We start from the raw sequence: 18454 nt of genomic DNA, 5'->3' as shown, positions 1-18454 counted from the left end.
TGTGCAAACCACTACCTTGAAATGATCAAGTTAATATGTTCATAGCCATTTCTGTGCCTACCCCCCTTTTTTTTTCTTCTTTTTTTTAAGGAGTAGAAGTGGGTAAGGACCAGGAATTCCTAGTGGATACAAAGGGAGCTGGTGGACAAGGCAACTTGGAAGTGAATATTACTAGCCCTTCCAGGAAAGCTGTGCCATGCCTGGTAGAACCAGTACTCGGCAAAGATGCTAGCTCTGCAAAGTTTATCCCCAAAGAAGAGGGCGTTCATGTGGTTGATGTAAACTACGATGGTCATCCAATTCCAGGAAGTCCCTACACTACAGAAGCCACTTTGCCTCCAGATCCCACAAAGGTAAGAGCCAGCGTTGCTTATGATGGATCTGGAACACCCCTTCTCCTCCCCCCCCCCCCCCCAAATACTTCAAAATTAAACATTTATATGAGATCCTTGGATTTGTCCCAAAGATCACTTCAGAAAAATACAATTATGGCAAGCTTTTTTTTTTTTTTTTTTTTAATAGGACTGGGGTTTTATTGATCTGGTATGGCTGACCAAATACCAAGTTGCAGATCTAGCATAATACATTATGTATGTTTACACACATGTATCTACACACTGCCCTTTTTTAATTCCTAGGTGAAAGCATATGGTCCAGGCCTTAAAGGTGGTCTTGTTGGAAAACCAGCAGAATTTACGATAGACACAAAAGGAGCTGGCACTGGGGGACTGGGCCTAACAGTAGAAGGTCCGTGTGAAGCCAAAATCGAATGCTCGGACAACGGTGATGGCACATGCTCGGTGTCTTATCTTCCAACTAAGCCTGGTGACTATTTAGTCAACATTCTTTTTGAGGAAGTTCACATTCCTGGCTCCCCTTTCAAAGCAGATGTTGAAATGCCATTTGACCCCTCCAAAGTTGTTGCCACAGGCCCTGGCCTAGAGCGTGGTAAGATGGGGGAAGCAGGGTTGCTCAATGTGGACTGCTCACAAGCGGGACCTGGAGACTTGGTTGTGGAAGCTGTGTCAGATACTGGTTCAAAGGCTGAAGTCCACATGCAGGATAACAAGGATGGAACTCATGCCGTTACCTACGTACCCCTCTCGGCTGGAATGTATACATTATCTATGAAGTATGGGGGAGAGGATGTGCCAAGGTTCCCCACACGGGTCCAGATTGATCCAGCCGTGGATACTAGCAGGATTAAAGTGGCTGGACCAGGAGTAGAAGGGAAAGGTAGGAAACGTCTTGTGTATTTATTTGAAGAGTAGAACTTCCAGTCAGTACCATTTGTCCTTTTACATTATAAAAATAAAAACAGCTCAGTGTTGGCACAGAGGCTCCAATATCCTACTGTTACTAGGCTGAGTGAGAAGAGGTGTGTATTTTAGGGTGCTTGTAAGTTTACAGATATTACAGCTTTACAATTTGTCTGAGATTGATCAACAGTTCTGAAAACAGCATTGGCTGTGTGATGCTGTTGTAACTTTTGTTCAGGAAGCTTCTGGGGAGGCAGATTATAAACAAAAAGCAAGTCTTTGGCTATTCTAGTGATCCATGGTATAGGAGGCCTGATGCCTTAAGTGTAAGATGTCCCGTCCCTTCCTCATTATAAACTATATATGGAAGGAAAACTGCCCCACTCTGTCCAAAAGATGAACATTTCCTAGTATAAAGGAGAAACTGGTTTATGTGAGGGGGTGTTGCGTGAATGCTGTAGTCACCCTGAGTGACTTTGCATGGCAGAGGAGTGCGGTACTTAATCCTTTGTTCTCTATGTTCTGCACTCCACCCGTAGACACCTCCTCCAATAGAAAGGCTCTACTGTACCCTATCAAAGGATGTCAAGAAAAGATCTTGTTCTTAGACAGGTCTATCAGAAACTTACCTGTAAGGGCTTCATATTTATTATTTGGGGAAACTTCAGTCCTGATTTAATGAAGGTCTGGTATGTATTAATGCTGGCAAAAGATTAACAATGGTGTTCGTGTTTCTCCTTCACTCCGGTAGAACTGTTTAGTCCTGCTTGAGGCTGGATTAATTGCCCATTTCCTGTCACTTCTGAGAGTATTGAAATGGACGTAGGGCGGTTACCTGGCATAAGCTTTTGTACTAAATACAGCCTTATTATTCAGATGCCTTGTACTACTTGCCCTCGTATGTCAGACAGTAAAGCAAGCTGGAATGCCCTTTTGTTCAGTAGATTTGTTCCTTCTGCAGAGGTTTTCCGTGAAGCCACAACCAACTTCACAGTGGATGCACGGCCCCTGACAAGGACAGGAGGAAATCATATTAAAACATCCATCACTAATCCTTCAGGAGCTTCCACAGATTGTATGATCAAAGACCATGGTGATGGTACTTACGCTATAGAATACACTCCCTTTGAAAAAGGTACCGTTCATTCCATTCTACCATTGTGATTCAAGGTATAACACACCTGTAATTGCTGAAAGGGTTATGATGTGAATGAAAACCATAGGTGTAGAAAGAATACCATGATCCCACAAGAAATCACACAGAGACGAGTGGGAACAGGATCAGGCTCTTCAATCAAACTAAAGACGCTCAGTATAAAGTGTAAACTTTTGAGGGTGACTCAACACGGTACCATGTTTCGGCAAGGAACATGCCTTCTTCAGGAGTCTGAATAAATGTTGGACAATCGCTGCTATTTTGTCTTCAGTGATGGATCTTTAAAATATAAAACGTAGTGGCTTTAAAAAGACCTTTGAGTGTTGCAGTTAGTTTCGCTTCTGGACGCCACTGGAAGTTTACAATTTATATTGAGTGTCTCTCTGGTCTGATTTGAAGAGCCTGATCCTGTTCCCACTCTTCATCTTTTAGGGTTATGTTCACATGTATAAGTCCACAAAACCCCCCAAAGACTTCAAAAATGACATTTCATGTCTCTATCACAGGTCTTCAGTTAAGTACTGTGGTTCTAGTTACTATCTCTAATTTCTAGCTTTAAAGAGTTTTGGATAAAAGATGGGACCAGTGATTATACTTGCTGGTGCATACAGTGAGGAAAAATCTCATGTGACTGGTCCATGAATGAAGTTATTTGAATGCTATACAAGTAATTTTTGAAGCCTTATTTCTTCGATTGCCTACTGGCTTTTGTGCTTACCTTGGCAAAACGTTTGCAGCTTTCATTTTTTCTGCTCTACTTTCCCTTTCGATGACTTAATACAGCTGGTTTCTGCTCATCTGTCCCATACTCTCCTATTCTGTTCACTACCAGTATATAATTTACACCAGTCTTCACTCTTCCTGCTAATCCTTCCCCCTTGCACACTGCTGTATCTCCGTCTTCTGCTTCCCACTCCCACTGATTTCTTCTGAGCAGAGGGTGACAGTTGCATTTCCTGTTTTCCCAGCTCCCTTTGAAATGAGGAAATGCTGTCAAGATTGCAAAGCTGCACAGGCAGGATGGGGGCAGGGAGTGCTATCAGGCCAGTTCCTTAAATTCAGTGGCAAACTGGTTCTGCAGCACTGGTGCAGAATCACAGGAGACAGACCACACCTGATACTGCTCATTGGCTAGGATATAATTTGGCCTAGACTTAAGTATTTAAGTAATATTAAGGTGTCTTATAAATTCCTTAATGCAGGCATTCTGCAGAGTTCATGCTTTCCTTAACTCTTTATCAGGCTTATTTTCGAAAGAGAAGGGTGCCCATCTTTCGACACAAATCGCAAGATGGGTGTCCTTCTCACAGGGTCGCCCAAATCAGCATAATCGAAAGCCGAATTTGGGCGTCCTCAACTGTTTTCCATCGCGGGGACGACCAAAGTTCACGGGGGCGTGTCAGAGGCGTAGTGAAGGCGGGACTGGGGCGTGCCAACACATGGGCGTCCTCGACTGATAATGAAAAAAAGAAGGGATTCCCTGACAAACACTTGGACGATTTTACCTGGTCCTTTTTTTTTTTTTTTTTTTTTTTCTTACGACCAAGCCACAAAAATGTGCCCTAAATGACCAGATGACCACCGGAGGGAATTGGGGATGACCTCCCCTGACTCCCCCAGTGGTCACTAACCCCCTCCCACCCTCAAAAAAATTGTAAAAATATTTTTTGCAGCCTCTATGCCAGCCTCAAGCTCCTTGACAGCAGTATGCAGGTCCCTGGAGCAGTTTTAGTGGGTGCAGTGCACTTCAGGCAGGTGGACCCAGGCCCATCCCCCCCTACCTGTTACACTTGTGGTGGTAAATGTGAGCCCTCCAAAACCCACCACAAACCCACTATACCCACATGTAGGTGCCCCCCTTCACCCATAAGGTCTATGGTAGTGGTGTACAGTTGTGGGGAGGGGGTTTTGGGGGGCTCAGCACACAAGGTAATGGAGCTATGCACCTGGGAGCAATTTATAAAGTCCACTGCAGTGCTCCCTAGGGTGCCTGGTTGGTGTCCTGGCATGGGAGGGGGACCAGTGCATTACGAATGATGACTCCTCCCACGACCAAAGGGCTTGGATTTGGTCGTTTCTGAGATAGGCGTCCTCTGTTTTCATTATCGCCGAAAATCGGGGATGACCATCTCTAAGGATGGCCTAAATATCGCGATTTTGAGCATCCCCAACCTTATTATCGAAACAAAAGATGGACGCCCATCTTGTTTCAATAATACGGGTTTCCCTGCCCCTTCGCCAGGACATCCTGTGAGGACATCCTCAGGAAAACTTGGGCACCCCTTTCGATTATGCCCCTCCACATGTTCAAAGCTTGTAAAAATGGCGCATATATTAGTGTATAGGTGCAAAATGAAGAAAATATCACACTAGCAGGGCCATGAAACTAAATGAATTTTAGATCAGCCACAATATAGAAAGGCTGTTTTTTTTTGTTTGTTTTTTTTTAAAGCTAAAGGGTTTTTGCTATTCAAATTTCAGCTCTTACAGCCTTTTTAAAAGTTTGAGTAATACTTGGAATTTAGCTGTAAGGCAGGAGTTTTTGCTTTTCCGAATGTCCAGGAAATTGGCTCATGAGGGGTGAGGCAGTATAGGGCCTCATGCCAGTTGCCTCTTTTTTTTTTTTTTTTTTAATGACACGCCGGTTCCTGGACAACTGGTTCAAGGTGGCTTGTTGAGGCTGTATTGGTACTATGGTGGGCTTGCAATGTGATGGAGTTTTAACTTTATTTTAAGGTGTTCATGCAGTTGCGGTTACATATGATGATGAGCCTGTCCCAAACAGCCCCTTCAAAGTGGGTGTGACAGAAGGCTGCCATCCATCTCGTGTGCAGGCTAAGGGACCAGGGCTTAACGAAGGCCTCACAAATAAACCAAATGCTTTCTCTGTCATTACCAGGTAATTTTTACGTGTTGGTTCTTAATGTTATGAACAAATTTGTACCCATAACTATTTTATCCACTAGTCAATTTAAATGCTACTTATGCTAAAGGGTGGCTGATTAGTTTTCTAGCTGGCTGAAATGAAATCCACTTGGATGCCACCAATGATGTTCAGGGGAATGATATTTGTGTATAGAAAGTTATTTTGCCACAATATCGTCCCATTTTAATTTCACTTTTGCAGAGTTAATTCTCACACCAAATGTTTTAGCTAAAAGAAAATGCAGCTTTAAACTGCAGTACATGTGTTTCAAATGAACACATCTGTACATTTCGGGAGAGGAGTAATAGTTACCAAAGCAGACCAGGATGCTTAAGTTATCTGGAGAAAATGCTAGTTTATATCACCGAATTTAATGTGCTGCTTGTACCGCATCAAATATCAAACTTTACACTACCAAAATAAAGTAAACTTGAGAAGTGCAAAGCTTGACTTTATAACATGCTCCCATAAACTAGAGGACACATAGCTGAGCTGCTTTTGTAATGTTTAAAAGGCTAATGACCTCTCTTGCTTTGGCAGAGGTGCTGGAATTGGTGGGCTTGGTATAACAGTTGAGGGTCCATCAGAATCCAAGATGTCCTGCAAAGATAACAAAGATGGCAGCTGTAGTGTGGAGTATACACCGTATGCCCCAGGAGATTACAATGTAAACATCACCTATGGGGGAGAGCACATCCCAGGTAGGATGGCATTCCACTTGCCTGCCAAGCTTCTGCCACCACCTGGTTCTCAAGTGCATAGGCTTTGCTCTTGCTCAGTGATCTGATATAGTTGTGTATTTTCAGACAATGAATGTGCATAGACTAGACCTGAACATGCTCGCCCAGGAAATAGATTGAATAGTTCTCAATCCAGTCCTTGGGATAACACCTAGCCAGTTAGACTTTCAGGATATCTGCAACAAATATGCATGAGAAATTTGCATGTACTGTCCTCGTATGCAAATTTCATACATATTCATTCTGGGTATCCTGAAAACATGACTGGATGTGTCCCAAGTACTGGGTTGAGAAGCCTGCTTTAATGTGATGCCAGAGAACAGCTACACAGCTTCCTGTTATAGGTAGGAAGTATTCATAGCAGTCGCTTGGCTTCCCTTGCATGGGGAGGGGGTATGAAGGGTCTGGACTGCAAGAACTTTTGCCTGCAGCCCCACACTGCACAGTGATTAAACAGACAAAAAAAGAAATCCTTTGAAGACTCCTTTGGGAAAAATACCAATGCATTGCTACAATTTGTTGCCCTGTCCAGGCTCTGCCATGTTTTGGGCTGGGCAAAGCAAATCAAAATATGTAGATGTACAGTCTGGCCAGGGTAACATGCACATATACAGAAAGGAATGTTTCTGATAAGAGGGTGGGTAAAAGTCTTTGGCTGTGGCAGGGGAATCGGTGACAAAGCAATGCAAACATGGGCATGTCAGATAAGAGAAACAGATGTAAGCTTTGGATACCTGGGGAGAGGCCTCTAAAAAGCCCATTTCACAGCCTGTGGGCCCAATTTCCAACCACAAAAGCGGGTTTGTTCTATTCTGTATCACTCAGCTGTTCTAAGACATGCAGGCCATAAATGGTACACTTGTCATTTCTGTTGACTAGAAAACCATTTGCAGCCCTGAAGGACCAAACTATAAATATGCATAAAATCTGAACCTCACCTGAAGCATGACAAGTGTACAATGCCTAATTTTTCAACTAAAATATATTAAGTCTGATAAACCTCCTAAATGGAGGGATGTGCTCTTTCCACTTCAGGGGTATCTGTAACCTGTCTTCTAGCCAGAAATCAGCAAAGTCAAAGTGGACAATGGTGAGACAAGACGATGGCTCCTGTGGGTTTTTAAAAAAAAAAATTTTCTCCTTGATTTAACTCAGGTCACGTAGGTACCAGCAAACTTAGCGGTCAGACTGCAGTTTCCTGGTGTTAAGACTGTGGCCCTAGTGGCACAGAGTACAGTAATGGGCAATTGGTATCCCATGGGCAGTGTCCTTGAGGCCACTAAGCAAAAATACATGAAGCCCAGATGTTCCAATTCATTTCTGCTCCTCCCCCCCAAAGGGTCCAGCATGGACATCTGTACCGATCTAAGTAGAGGTTGGCAATTTTTGATAGCTAGGTACCTCTATAATCCAGCTAAAAGCTGTTTTTCCAGGGGATCACTTTTCTCACTCCCCCCACTTTTTCAGAAGAGCGAGGTCGATGGTTAATCTCTAGCCCAGGGGTATGCAACCTTTGTCATTCGGAAGGGTTTTTCTTAAGGTACCTTGAAGGTGACATAAGTACATAAGCATCGCCATGCTGGGACAAACCCAAGGGTACATCGAGCCCAGCACCCTGTCACCGACAGTGGCCAAAAGAATAAGCAGTTTGTCCCGCCCATCCTAGAAATACTGTATTCCCTCGTCTATTCAATAACATTCTATGGCTTTTTCCTCCAGGAAGCCGGCCAACCCTTTTTTTTTTTTTTTAAGTCCGCTAAGTTAACCGCCTTAACCACCTTTTCCGGCAGCGAATTCCAGAGTTTAACTATGCGTTGAGTGAAGAGAAATTTCCTCCGATTCATTTTAGATTTACCACACTATAGCTTCATCACATGCCCCCTTGTCCTAGTATTTTTGGAAAGCATAAACAGACGCTCCACATCGACCTGTACCATGCCACTCATTATTGACCTCTATCATATCTCCCCTCAGCCGTCTTTTCTCCAAGTTGAAGAGCCCCAGCCTCTTCAGCCTATCCTGATAGGGAAGCCGTCCCGTCCCCGTATCATCTTTGTCGACTTAAAATGGTAATGTGCTATTTACATGTCTGAAAGGTTGATTGTACATGGGAATTGTCGTCCAGTGACCTTTCAGAAAAGCTATTGCATGCTAGAAGGGGATTTGTGTATGAACATTTGACTTTTAGAATAGCAGTACACATAACCTGGAAAATATCCCCCCCCCATTAGCACTGATATGCTCCAAGTCGGAACTAGACTAATTAAGTCAGATTGAAGGGAAGTTGCAGTATCTTGTGAAAACTGACCAAGAATTTTGTAAAAAGAGGACTGAGTAATCCTGCTGTTTTGTGTAATTCCAATCTGATATGTAACCTGTGTTTTGCCAAATACTATAATTCATGCAAGCACACACCTAAGCATCTGCATTCTGACATGGCTATACAAAACAGGTTGTAAAGATTATCAACACTTTAGTTTGACCCAGCAGTTTCTTCCTCAGTCAGTACAAAGCCTGGGCTCCAGCACAGTGTATCCACTTACAACTGTCTAGGATTTCTTTCCGATTAAATCCCCTTCACCACACTGATCAGCCATTGCAGAAGCTATGCACCAGAGCTGCTGTAACTCTTAAGAGACCCAAAATATCTACTAACACTTGTAAGCTTTACCTGCTCCCCAAGGAATGTTTGTGAACATTCTCCATCTCCTCCAACCAGTTTAGGGAATGTGGGGTATCTGTTTAGATCAAACTTCTGCATGAGATGTTTAGTTGTAAAATAGCTGAGGGGTTTGCCTTCTGATGAAGTCTTAATCACTCCCTGCATAGGAGCTTCTTTTCTAAAGAATAGATGTAAACTGGGTTAGGACTATATGCTTAAATGACCCAGAAGATATTATTTTGAGCTTCCACATTCCAGTAATTGTTTACCTTGCTTTGACATTACCATTATGGGCATGTAGGAAAGTGCTGTCCAGGAAGTGGGCTATTTAGCTCAGTATTTATACATTATTTTTTTGTATCTTGGATTCTTGCCATACCAAAACACAGCTCAAGGTGTTAAGTACAGTAGGGTTCTCCCTACTAAAGAGGATGTATACTGTAAGCTGTGTACATGAAAAGAAGGGGGTGAGATACTATGTTCTATTTTTAGTCCTTTCTTCAGAAGGATGGGCTTAGATTGGCATCCCATTTATATCCTGCATGAAGATTTTAATAGGGTTGGTCTGTTCTGCATGGATCTTGTATGCTCCTTCTTGCATAACCCCTTCATTAAAATTTGGGTTCATTCAAATCTTATGCCACAAGGTTTCATGAGAAATGAAGCCTTTTGCAAGAACTCTACATTTGAAATCTCTCGACTTGTTAAAGCACCATTTTAAATTGACCCTAAAAAGGAAATGCCAAAAAATGTCACGAGTGGTCACTTTGATAACCATTGGCAATATTTACTCATAACTAGATTTTAGAGCACTTAGAATTGCATTGCTTTGCCAATAGAGCTTGCAAATATGGGGTTGCCCGTGGTTGAAAGTAATTAGAATGTACACAGTTCAGTTTCTGTTGAGTGTGACCACAACCTCCTTTCATGCCAGCTGTGTACTAGAAACCAGGTTCTAATGTGCTTATCTGGAATTCTACACTACTGAGAAGTGTTTGTTTTTTTGGCATGTGTAAAGTCTTTCATCTCAAATGAGGAAGAGTTAACAGCAAGAGCGCTATTCTTGGATCTGTTAGAAATCCTGCCTGTTTGTGAGAAGTACTCATCCTTCCTAACTTGTCAAGAAAAGAGCATGTAGCAAGAAAGTTTCGATGCTGCAAGTTACAAACAGTTTTGCTAAAATACTGTTCCATGTTACAGCTATACATAGCATACCTTAAGTGTATGCTGACACCTCCAAGTGTTGATACTGGTAACGGGTACCATTTAATCAGGGGGACCTAGTTAATGTTATAGCAGCTAGATGAAAATCCCCCTTTTTGTTGTAGGGATGAGGCTTACTGTACATATTAAACACATGTCCACAAAAGAAGCAAGCAAACTTTGCCGTTTTTAGAGGGGTGGTGGTGGTAGGTTGCAAGATAGCTTTATCAAGCTAGATAGGTACACTGAGTAGTTAACATATTGGAGTATTAATATACAAACAAACCTTTTTCCAGAGACAGGAAGATAATAGAACTAGAGGACATGAATTGAACATATAAACAGAGAAGAATATAGGCAGAGGCCATATGGCCTATCCAGTATGCCCATCCCTTCCATCTATTCTCCCTATCACTCCCTTACAGATCCTACATACTTGTCCCAAGCTCTCTTGAATTCAGATATAGTTTTCATCTCCACTTCTGGGAGGCTGTTCACCACCACTTTTGTGAAGTACTTCTTCAGGTTACTTCTAAGTGTGACCCCTTACACCTTCATCCTATGCCCCTTGTTCCAGAGTTTCCTTCAATTGAAAGACCCACCACTGCTATCTCCTGCCTTTCAAAGTATACATATTGAGATCTTTGTCCCCATACACTTTGATAAAGACCACTGACTGTTTTAGTAGCCACCCTCTGGATCGACTCTATCCTGTTAATCTTTTTGAAGGTGCAGACTCCAGAATTGCACACCTCATTCTAAATGAGGTCTCACCAGAGTCTTGTACTGGGGTGGCATCGCCTCCTTTTTTTTTTTTTTTTTCTCCTACTGGCCATTCTTCTCCCTAATGTGGAACCTTGCATTATGTAACTATAATTCAGGTTCCTGTTTTCCACATGTATCACTTTGCACTTGCTCACATTCAACGTCATCTGCCATTTGGATGGCCAGTCTTATAAGGTCCTCTTGTAATTTTTCACAATCCTCTTGTAATTTAACAACTTTGAATAACTTGTGTGTTGTCAGCAAATTTAATTACCTTGCTAGTTACTCCTGTCTCTAGATCATGTATAACTATATTAAAAAGCAGCAATCTCAGCACAGACCACTGGGGAACACCTCTATCTAACCTTCTTCTGCATTGAGAATACTGATCATTTAAGCCTACTGTTTTTCTATCTTTTAACCAGTTTTTAATCCACAAAAGAACACTGCCTCCTATCTCATGACTTTCCAGTTTCCTCTGGAGTCTTTCATGAGGTACTTTGTCAAATGCCTTTTGAAAATCCAGGTACACAATATCAACTGGCTCACATTGATCCACATGTATGTTCATCCCTTCAAAGAAATGTAATAGATTGAAGCAAGGTTTCCCTTCACTAAATCCCTGTTGGCTCTGGGGCATATTTTCAAAGCAGATACTTACAAAGTTCCATAGGTTACTATATAGCTTTTTTTAATGCCTTGAAAATATGCTTCCTTTGTCTCATTAATCCATGCTTTTGAATATGCTCTGTAATTTTGTTCTTTACAATAATCTCTGCTATTTTGCCCTGCACAGACATCAGGCTCACCAGTCTATAATTTCCTGGATCAACTCTGTAACCGTTTTAAAAATCAGTGTTACATTAATTTACTTACCACAGAAGTCACTTACTGGCCTGTAGTTCCCAATCTCTCCCTTACTTCCATTTTTGTGAAGAGGGGCCACATCTGACTCAAAAGAAGCATTGAAAAGGTCAACCAGCAGAGCTGTTAGAACTTCCCTAAGTTCCTTCAGCATCCTCAGATAAATGCCATCTGGCCCCTTCGCTTTGTCCACCTTCAGTTCAGCCAGCTCCTCACGAACAATCCCCTGAATCGTTCAGGAACTGCCATCCCTCTCCGTTCCTATGTGTCTCCCTGAGCCCATACGCCGGGCCCCCTCCCTACCCATCTTCAAATCATTGCTCAAAGCCCACCTCTTCAATGTCGCCTTCGGCACCTAATCACTTCATCTCTTCTCAGGAAATCTCATCTACCCCAACTTGACATTTCGTCTTTTAGAATGTAAGCTCTTCTGAGCAGGGACCGTCCTTATTCGTTAATTTGTACAGCGCTGCGTAACCCTTGTAGCGCTCTAGAAATGTTAAGTAGTAGTAGTAGTCCTGCTCCCAGCCTATCAGCTGTAAATACAGAACAAATATTTGTTAAGCAATTCCCCCCCCCCCATATCAGCTTCTACATATTCCTTCCCTTCACCTTTGAGTCTCACAATGCCACTTTTGCACTTCTATCACTAACACCTAAAAAGTCTTGCCCCCCCCCCCCCCCTTTTTTTTTTTTTATTGTATTGGCTCTTTTTCTTCCATTTGCATCCATGCTTTCCTGACTACTACCTGCTTCTCTTAACTTTTTCAGATATTGTTGCCAGTCTTTCTCCTTCTGCAATCTTTGGTTATAAAGGCTAACTTTTTCCATTAGTATGCCAGATATACTTTTGAGAACCAAAGCAGCCTCCTTTTTCCTTTTTATTTACTTTCCTTTCAAAAGTTTGTTTGTTCTTAAGTAGCTTGTTTCAGTTTGGCCCACTGCTTTCCAGTTCAAGATGTTCTCATCCAAACAGCAAATCCTTGAGGTAATTCCCCCCCCCCCCCCCCCCCCCCCCCACCAATCTGAATAAAATTTGTTGCTTTTTTTTTTTTTTTAGTCTAAAACCTTCACTTTTTTGAATTAACACTCTATACACCTGTTTTAATATTAAATCACACCATCTGGTGATCACTGGATGTCAGATCATCTACTCTAACATCACTCGCCCCACTATCACCCCTATTAATAGATCTCCATTGCTGCCAGCCTTGTAGAAAATGGTTAAAATACTGTCCCATTGGTACTATACTCCAAAGTGGATTGCTCATATGTTTGACCAGAGTACCGGACAATGCTGTTGGAACTGGAGCTTCAGGAGACATGTATCATATCTGGTGGACCTGCCCCAAAGCACAATTATATTGGAAGGAGATTCTAAGATGCTCTGGTTGTGCTACCCAGCTAAAGCAGACAATTATCTCCGTTTTAAGCCTGTGGGAGTAAAGTCACCAGCTTATAGAACTCCAACTTGTTTGTGGCTGGTAAGGATACACAAAACATTTGGCATATTAAAATCACCACCTATTTTGTTTTTACTTCATTTAGATTTTGCTCACACCTGTTAGTAGTAGCTCAAGGTGAGTTATATTCATTTCCCTGTCCCTGGAGGGCTCACAATCTAATTTTGTACCAAGATCACAAGGAGCAGCAGTGGGATTTCAACCAGGCACATGTATTAGTATTACTTTCCCTTTTCACAGTTATATTTTGAATGTCTTCAGTTAAATCTCGCACCACTTCTGTCTGAAGAAGGCCTGTATATCACACCAATGTAAATTTGCCCATCCCTTCTTTCTAGATTGACCCACCTGCTTTCCTTACCTTGTAGGTTCTGCAGTTGTGTGGCTTTAATATCTTTAACATATAATGCCACTCCCTCTTTCTTCCTACCTAGTCTTTCCTGAATAGATTATAGCCTGGTGTAACTATATCCTAGTCATGCTTTTCTATGAATCATGTCTCTGATCACTATTAAATCCAAATCAGCGTCTCCCATCACAGCCTCAAGGTCTAAAACCTTTATCTCCCATACTTCTGGCATTAGTATGTAATGTTTTTCCAGATGTTGCCCCTTTTTTCCCCATTTGTGTAGAAGTATATACTTCACTTACCTGAGAGCTTATACTTACATGGGGACTTTGATCACCCTGCCAACAATTCTAGGTTAAGGCCCTGTTCAGTAGGTTAGCCAGTCAGCTGCTGAAGATGCTTCTTCCCTTATTTGATGGATGCCATCTCTGCTCAGCAGCCCTGGGAAAAGCATCCCATGGTCCAAGAAGCCAACATGCTCTTGAACACCATCTGTGTAGCCACATATTCATCTCCAGATGCAAGCTTCTCTGACTTGGGCTTTACCTTCAACAGGGAGGATCGACAGCAGACAGCACACCTCCCAGCACAACATGTCTGGTCTGCAGATGGACTCCTTTGTACCCCTCAATCGCCAACCACCACTACTTTTTTTGGCCTCTTAGTGGTCACTGATTCAGCAACTTTGGGGATTTTGAACTCTTGATTCCTCCTCTCTTGCATACTGTCACCTCCTCTACTTAAGAGCTGCATATCAGCTTGAGGGCAGGTGGAGTCATGGTATTGATCCTGCAGGGTTGTGACCAGAGTCCAGCTGCCCTTTTCAGCACAGCTTCTTCCCCATGGCTAGAAATCTTTTTGCTTCATGAAGCATTTCATCAATATATTTCTCATTTTCACAGATGCTTTTCAACCTTGTCACCTCTGTCATTTTATTTCAGATTTTATACCTCTACGGGGCCTACACACAGGCATCTGAGCAGTTTACACAATAATAAAAACTGAGCAGATTCAAACTGAAGACATCTTGCACATGGAACCAGTCCCTCTCCTGGGATCACATTTTCTGTCTGCACAGAGGTTGCAGGAGAGGTGACTCCTGAAGAACGTGAAGAAAATACTCTTGACAGAGGGTGGTAGATACTTGGGATGCCCTCCCACAAAGAGGCGAAGACAGACGACACCACAATTCAAAAATGAATGGGATAAACACAAAGGAATCCTGTATAGACAGAGAATGGAACCAATCAACTTAACAGTGCTTAGATTGCAACTCCAATAATTGGGAAGCAGAACCAGTGCTGGGCAGACATCTACAGTCTGTGCCCTGATCATGGCTGGACAGACTTGGGTGGGCTGGAGTGGGGCTTTTGACAGCTTTAGTAGTTGGGTAACAAGGCCAGTGACAGACTTCTGTGGTATATGCCCTGAGAATGGCATGGAGAAATCAAAAGCAAGTATGTATATCTTGTGTCATTTTATACCTTGTGTTTATCTTGTTGGACAGACTGGATGGGACTGTACAGGTCTTCATCTGTCATCTACTATGTTACTATGTATAGTGTACATACAAGTTTAACCCTAACTTCTCATGTTCACTCATGTTTCCTGTATTGGTCTGTTTAACATATTTCACAGGTAGCCCATTTAAGGTTCCTGTGAAAGATGTGGTTGATCCCAGCAAAGTGAAGGTGTCTGGTCCTGGTTTGGGAACTGGAGTTCGATCCAAAGTACCTCAGTATTTTACAGTGGACACCAGTAAGGCTGGAATGGCTCCTCTTAATGTGCTGGTAATGGGACCAAGAGGTAAGTTAACTTTGGTTTTTAGTTTGGAACCAAGACGGTTAAACACGGAGCAATTGTATGAAAGCAAATGATATCAAAACAATTTAAAGGGTTGGTGCATGTGAAATTTTTGATGGTTAAGCTTTCAGTTGTATCTTTTGCATGTATTGTGAGCCTCTAGCTGAAACTGCTGAATAAATGAAAGGACTGCTACTAAGTACTGATTGGTCTCTCTCGAAACATGACATAGCCAATGTTTTCTGTAGTGAAAAGGATATGGTTGAAGACAACTCCTCTTGCCACAATTCTATTATATTTAAGAAGCTGCACTGTAGCTGTGGCAATAGAGCTCTAACTACCGCAGGACCATTCAGCACTTAATCTTTTAGCATATTTTCTTGATTCTACTGATGCCATTGTGCCTATGCTCCAAGTAATGGTGTTTTAATTCTAGCTGATGAGACGGATTCCCATGCATGGCGCAGCCCATTGAAAACGATAACAGAGTTCTTTAAAGGTGACCCGAAGGGTGATATTAGTGAGACAGGTTCGATTTTCTTTGCCTTTAGCCGATCTGTTATGTAACAAGCTTCAAATTTAAAACCTGGTTTGCAGTTGATCAGCTTTGCAAAACAATGCAATAATCCTTGATTTGCTTTCTGCTTTTTTTTTCTTCCCCTCAAAGGCATTATGAAAACAAATTGTTTGCTTTTCTGTAAAACTTTTGCCTTACACTACTAATGTATGCACATCTGGATTAAAGGAGGCACTTTACCCTGGCTGACTTGTGTTGCAATTTCCAGAGAGCATGGAGTACTGTAACTCATACTACATGTCCTAGAATTACTTTAAATTCAGGCTCTTCTGACTTTTACAGCTTGCTTCCTGTTTGCCCTTCGGAGAAGGGTTTCTTGGAGGTCTGCCAGGGAAGTTCTAGACTGCCCTATGTCCAGGCATTAACTTTGGCATCACCAGTCTGATTTTTGCCAAAAGCATTTTCAACCCTAACTTGACATGGTTAAAGTGCCTCTTTAAAATGCTGATTGGCTTGATTTGGAACCACTTAACTTGACATAGGAATCGGAACTGAAAATTACAGTGCTTTGCTAAAATGAATGCTTGCCATTGCTTGACCATGTTCCACCAGAAAACAAGAGCTAGCGTGATTCAGTCACCATGCTGTACATGTGCACACTAACACGTGTGAAGCATTAACATTCAGAGATGTTCATAAAAGATAGTCTGATCTTGCTGTAGTGCAGTTGGGGTACTTTCCAATGAAAGTTGATTGAAAATTTTAATTCTTAAAGATTTGGTTCTTTGACAGTCAACCATAGTTTGGATTGGATTCTTTTGAGTGAAGAGCCTCAAAATGGTGGTGGTGGTAAATACTACAGAGATTCTTAGCTGCTCTTACTATTACTACAAATCATTTCTATAGCGCTACCAGTCGTATGCAGCACTTCACAATTGAACATGAAGAAAAGACAGTCCCTGCTCAAAAGAGCTTACAATCTAAATCAGGACAGACAGACAGGACCGATAAGGGTAGGACAGACAGGACACATAGGGAAAAGGGACTATTGAAGAGAGGAAGACAAGATAAAGGTTACAAGCAGGTGACAAGTTAGGAATTAAAAGCAGCATCAAACAGGTAGGCCTTTAGCCCGGATTTGAAGGCGGCCAGGGATGGAGCTTGACGTAATGGCTCAGGAAGTCTATTCCAGGCATAAGGTGCGGCAAGATAAAAGGAACAGTCTGGAGTTAGTGATGGAGGAGAAGGGTGCAATTAGGAGAGATTTGCCCCACAATACCTTTTGTAAAGGTTTATATTGGCAGCATACACCATAAACCAATAGCTTTCACCTAGTAATGACGAGACCATTTACATTTAAGCCCTGTAGAAGTATATTGGGTGCACCATGGAGATTTGTTTGCACAAGGTTTTGAAATGGGGAGAAGCAAACAGGCACATCTGTAAGCTTGCAGCTGTTTTGATCATGTGATAAGAGGACTGGATGACTTTAAGGTTTGTTAAAGTTGTTTCCCTTGTTAGGCATTGTGGAGCCTATTGATATAACCGACAATGAAGATGGTTCTCATACAGTGTCTTATACACCCTCACAAGAAGGTCCTTACACAGTTTCTGTCAAGTATGCTGACGAAGAGATTTCTCGTAGGTAAGTTCATGTCATTAAACTGAAAGACATTAAACCTTTGATCCTTTGTGTTCAGTGTCATTGCTGCACATAGCAGTAGAACATCTTTTGGAGGGACCAAACAAACCAATCTCTAAGCAAAACCCCCAAGCTTTCTGGAAGCTGATACTGAGTTGGGTAGAACTTAGGTGGAGCCATGGTACCAGTGGTCCATCTTATTCTGCTGTCTATATGGCACTAAAGTCTAGGGCATTGCCTATGCTCTCACTGTGCTAGTTTCTTGGTCTCGGGGCCCCCTTCCTGTTGCAGTTGCTATTAACGCCTACTCAACTTGGGCTAGGCACTTTCCCTCTTGGGTGGTGATAAAACACCAACAGTCAAACATCAAGAAGGGAAGGAAACAATTATGCTTTTACCATAATGAGCTAGACCTTCTGCATAGAGGACAATCAACTTTGGTAGCACAAAACCCACAATATTGCCAATGCCACCTGGCATCTTTGAGTCAATCATTGTTCCAATTATATATTAATGTCCTAACTCAAATTGAATGTATAAGTGCCCAAACAAGTGAAGCGAAGATCATAGCATTGCACTGCTACAAAAGGGGTAATGGGATCTGATATAGCGCATTTCTGTGGTAATCAAAGCAGTTTAAAATTATATGCAGGTACTTTCTCTGTACCTAGTGGGCTCACAATCTAAGTGTTATATCTGGGGTGATGGAGGATTAAATGACTTCCCAGAGTCACAAGGAGCTGCAGTAGGAATCAAACCCAGTTCCCCAGGTTCTCAACCCACTGCACTAACCACCAGGCTACTTCTCCCTTCTGAAGATCAGTAGGAGCACTCTTTTGAAAAGAGTAAAATTGAACACTGCAGGAGCCAGTGAGTAAGATAAAGGGCACCGATTCTCTTGGCAGAGAGCCAAAAATTTGGCAATGTGTTTTTCCTGAAAAATATAGATAAAGACCATATGGCATAGCCAGTCTGCCCATCCATGCTATCCACTCTCCCTATCACTCCCTTAGAGATCCTATGTATTTGTCCCAATTTTTCTAAACGGTACCAAATGCTTCCAGTAGTTAGGAGAGAGAATGCTTCCTGACCTGGAGTAGGTGAG

At 42.2% G+C, this 18454-nt stretch overlaps 1 protein-coding gene across 9 annotated transcripts in view; it reads left to right on the top strand.

Moving 5' to 3' along the window:
* The window catches only part of FLNB (filamin B), a 223423-nt gene that overhangs the window by 153075 nt on the left and 51894 nt on the right, over positions 1-18454 (top strand). For 6 of the 9 annotated variants that reach the window (XM_030205339.1, XM_030205338.1, XM_030205335.1 and 3 more), the window contains exons 20-27: positions 91-353; positions 639-1236; positions 2221-2394; positions 5152-5314; positions 5882-6042; positions 15026-15193; positions 15627-15719; positions 17229-17352. In XM_030205339.1, coding sequence (XP_030061199.1) covers positions 91-353; positions 639-1236; positions 2221-2394; positions 5152-5314; positions 5882-6042; positions 15026-15193; positions 15627-15719; positions 17229-17352 — 1744 coding nt within the window. The remainder of the gene's footprint in view (positions 1-90; positions 354-638; positions 1237-2220; positions 2395-5151; positions 5315-5881; positions 6043-15025; positions 15194-15626; positions 15720-17228; positions 17353-18454) is intronic. The other 3 variants (XM_030205341.1, XM_030205340.1, XM_030205337.1) reach the window with 1 other exon arrangement.

This window comes from Microcaecilia unicolor, chromosome 6 (genome assembly GCF_901765095.1).
Source record: "Microcaecilia unicolor chromosome 6, aMicUni1.1, whole genome shotgun sequence".
Classification (NCBI taxonomy): Eukaryota; Metazoa; Chordata; class Amphibia; order Gymnophiona; family Siphonopidae; genus Microcaecilia; species Microcaecilia unicolor.
This window is presented reverse-complemented; position numbering and strand designations above follow the sequence as displayed.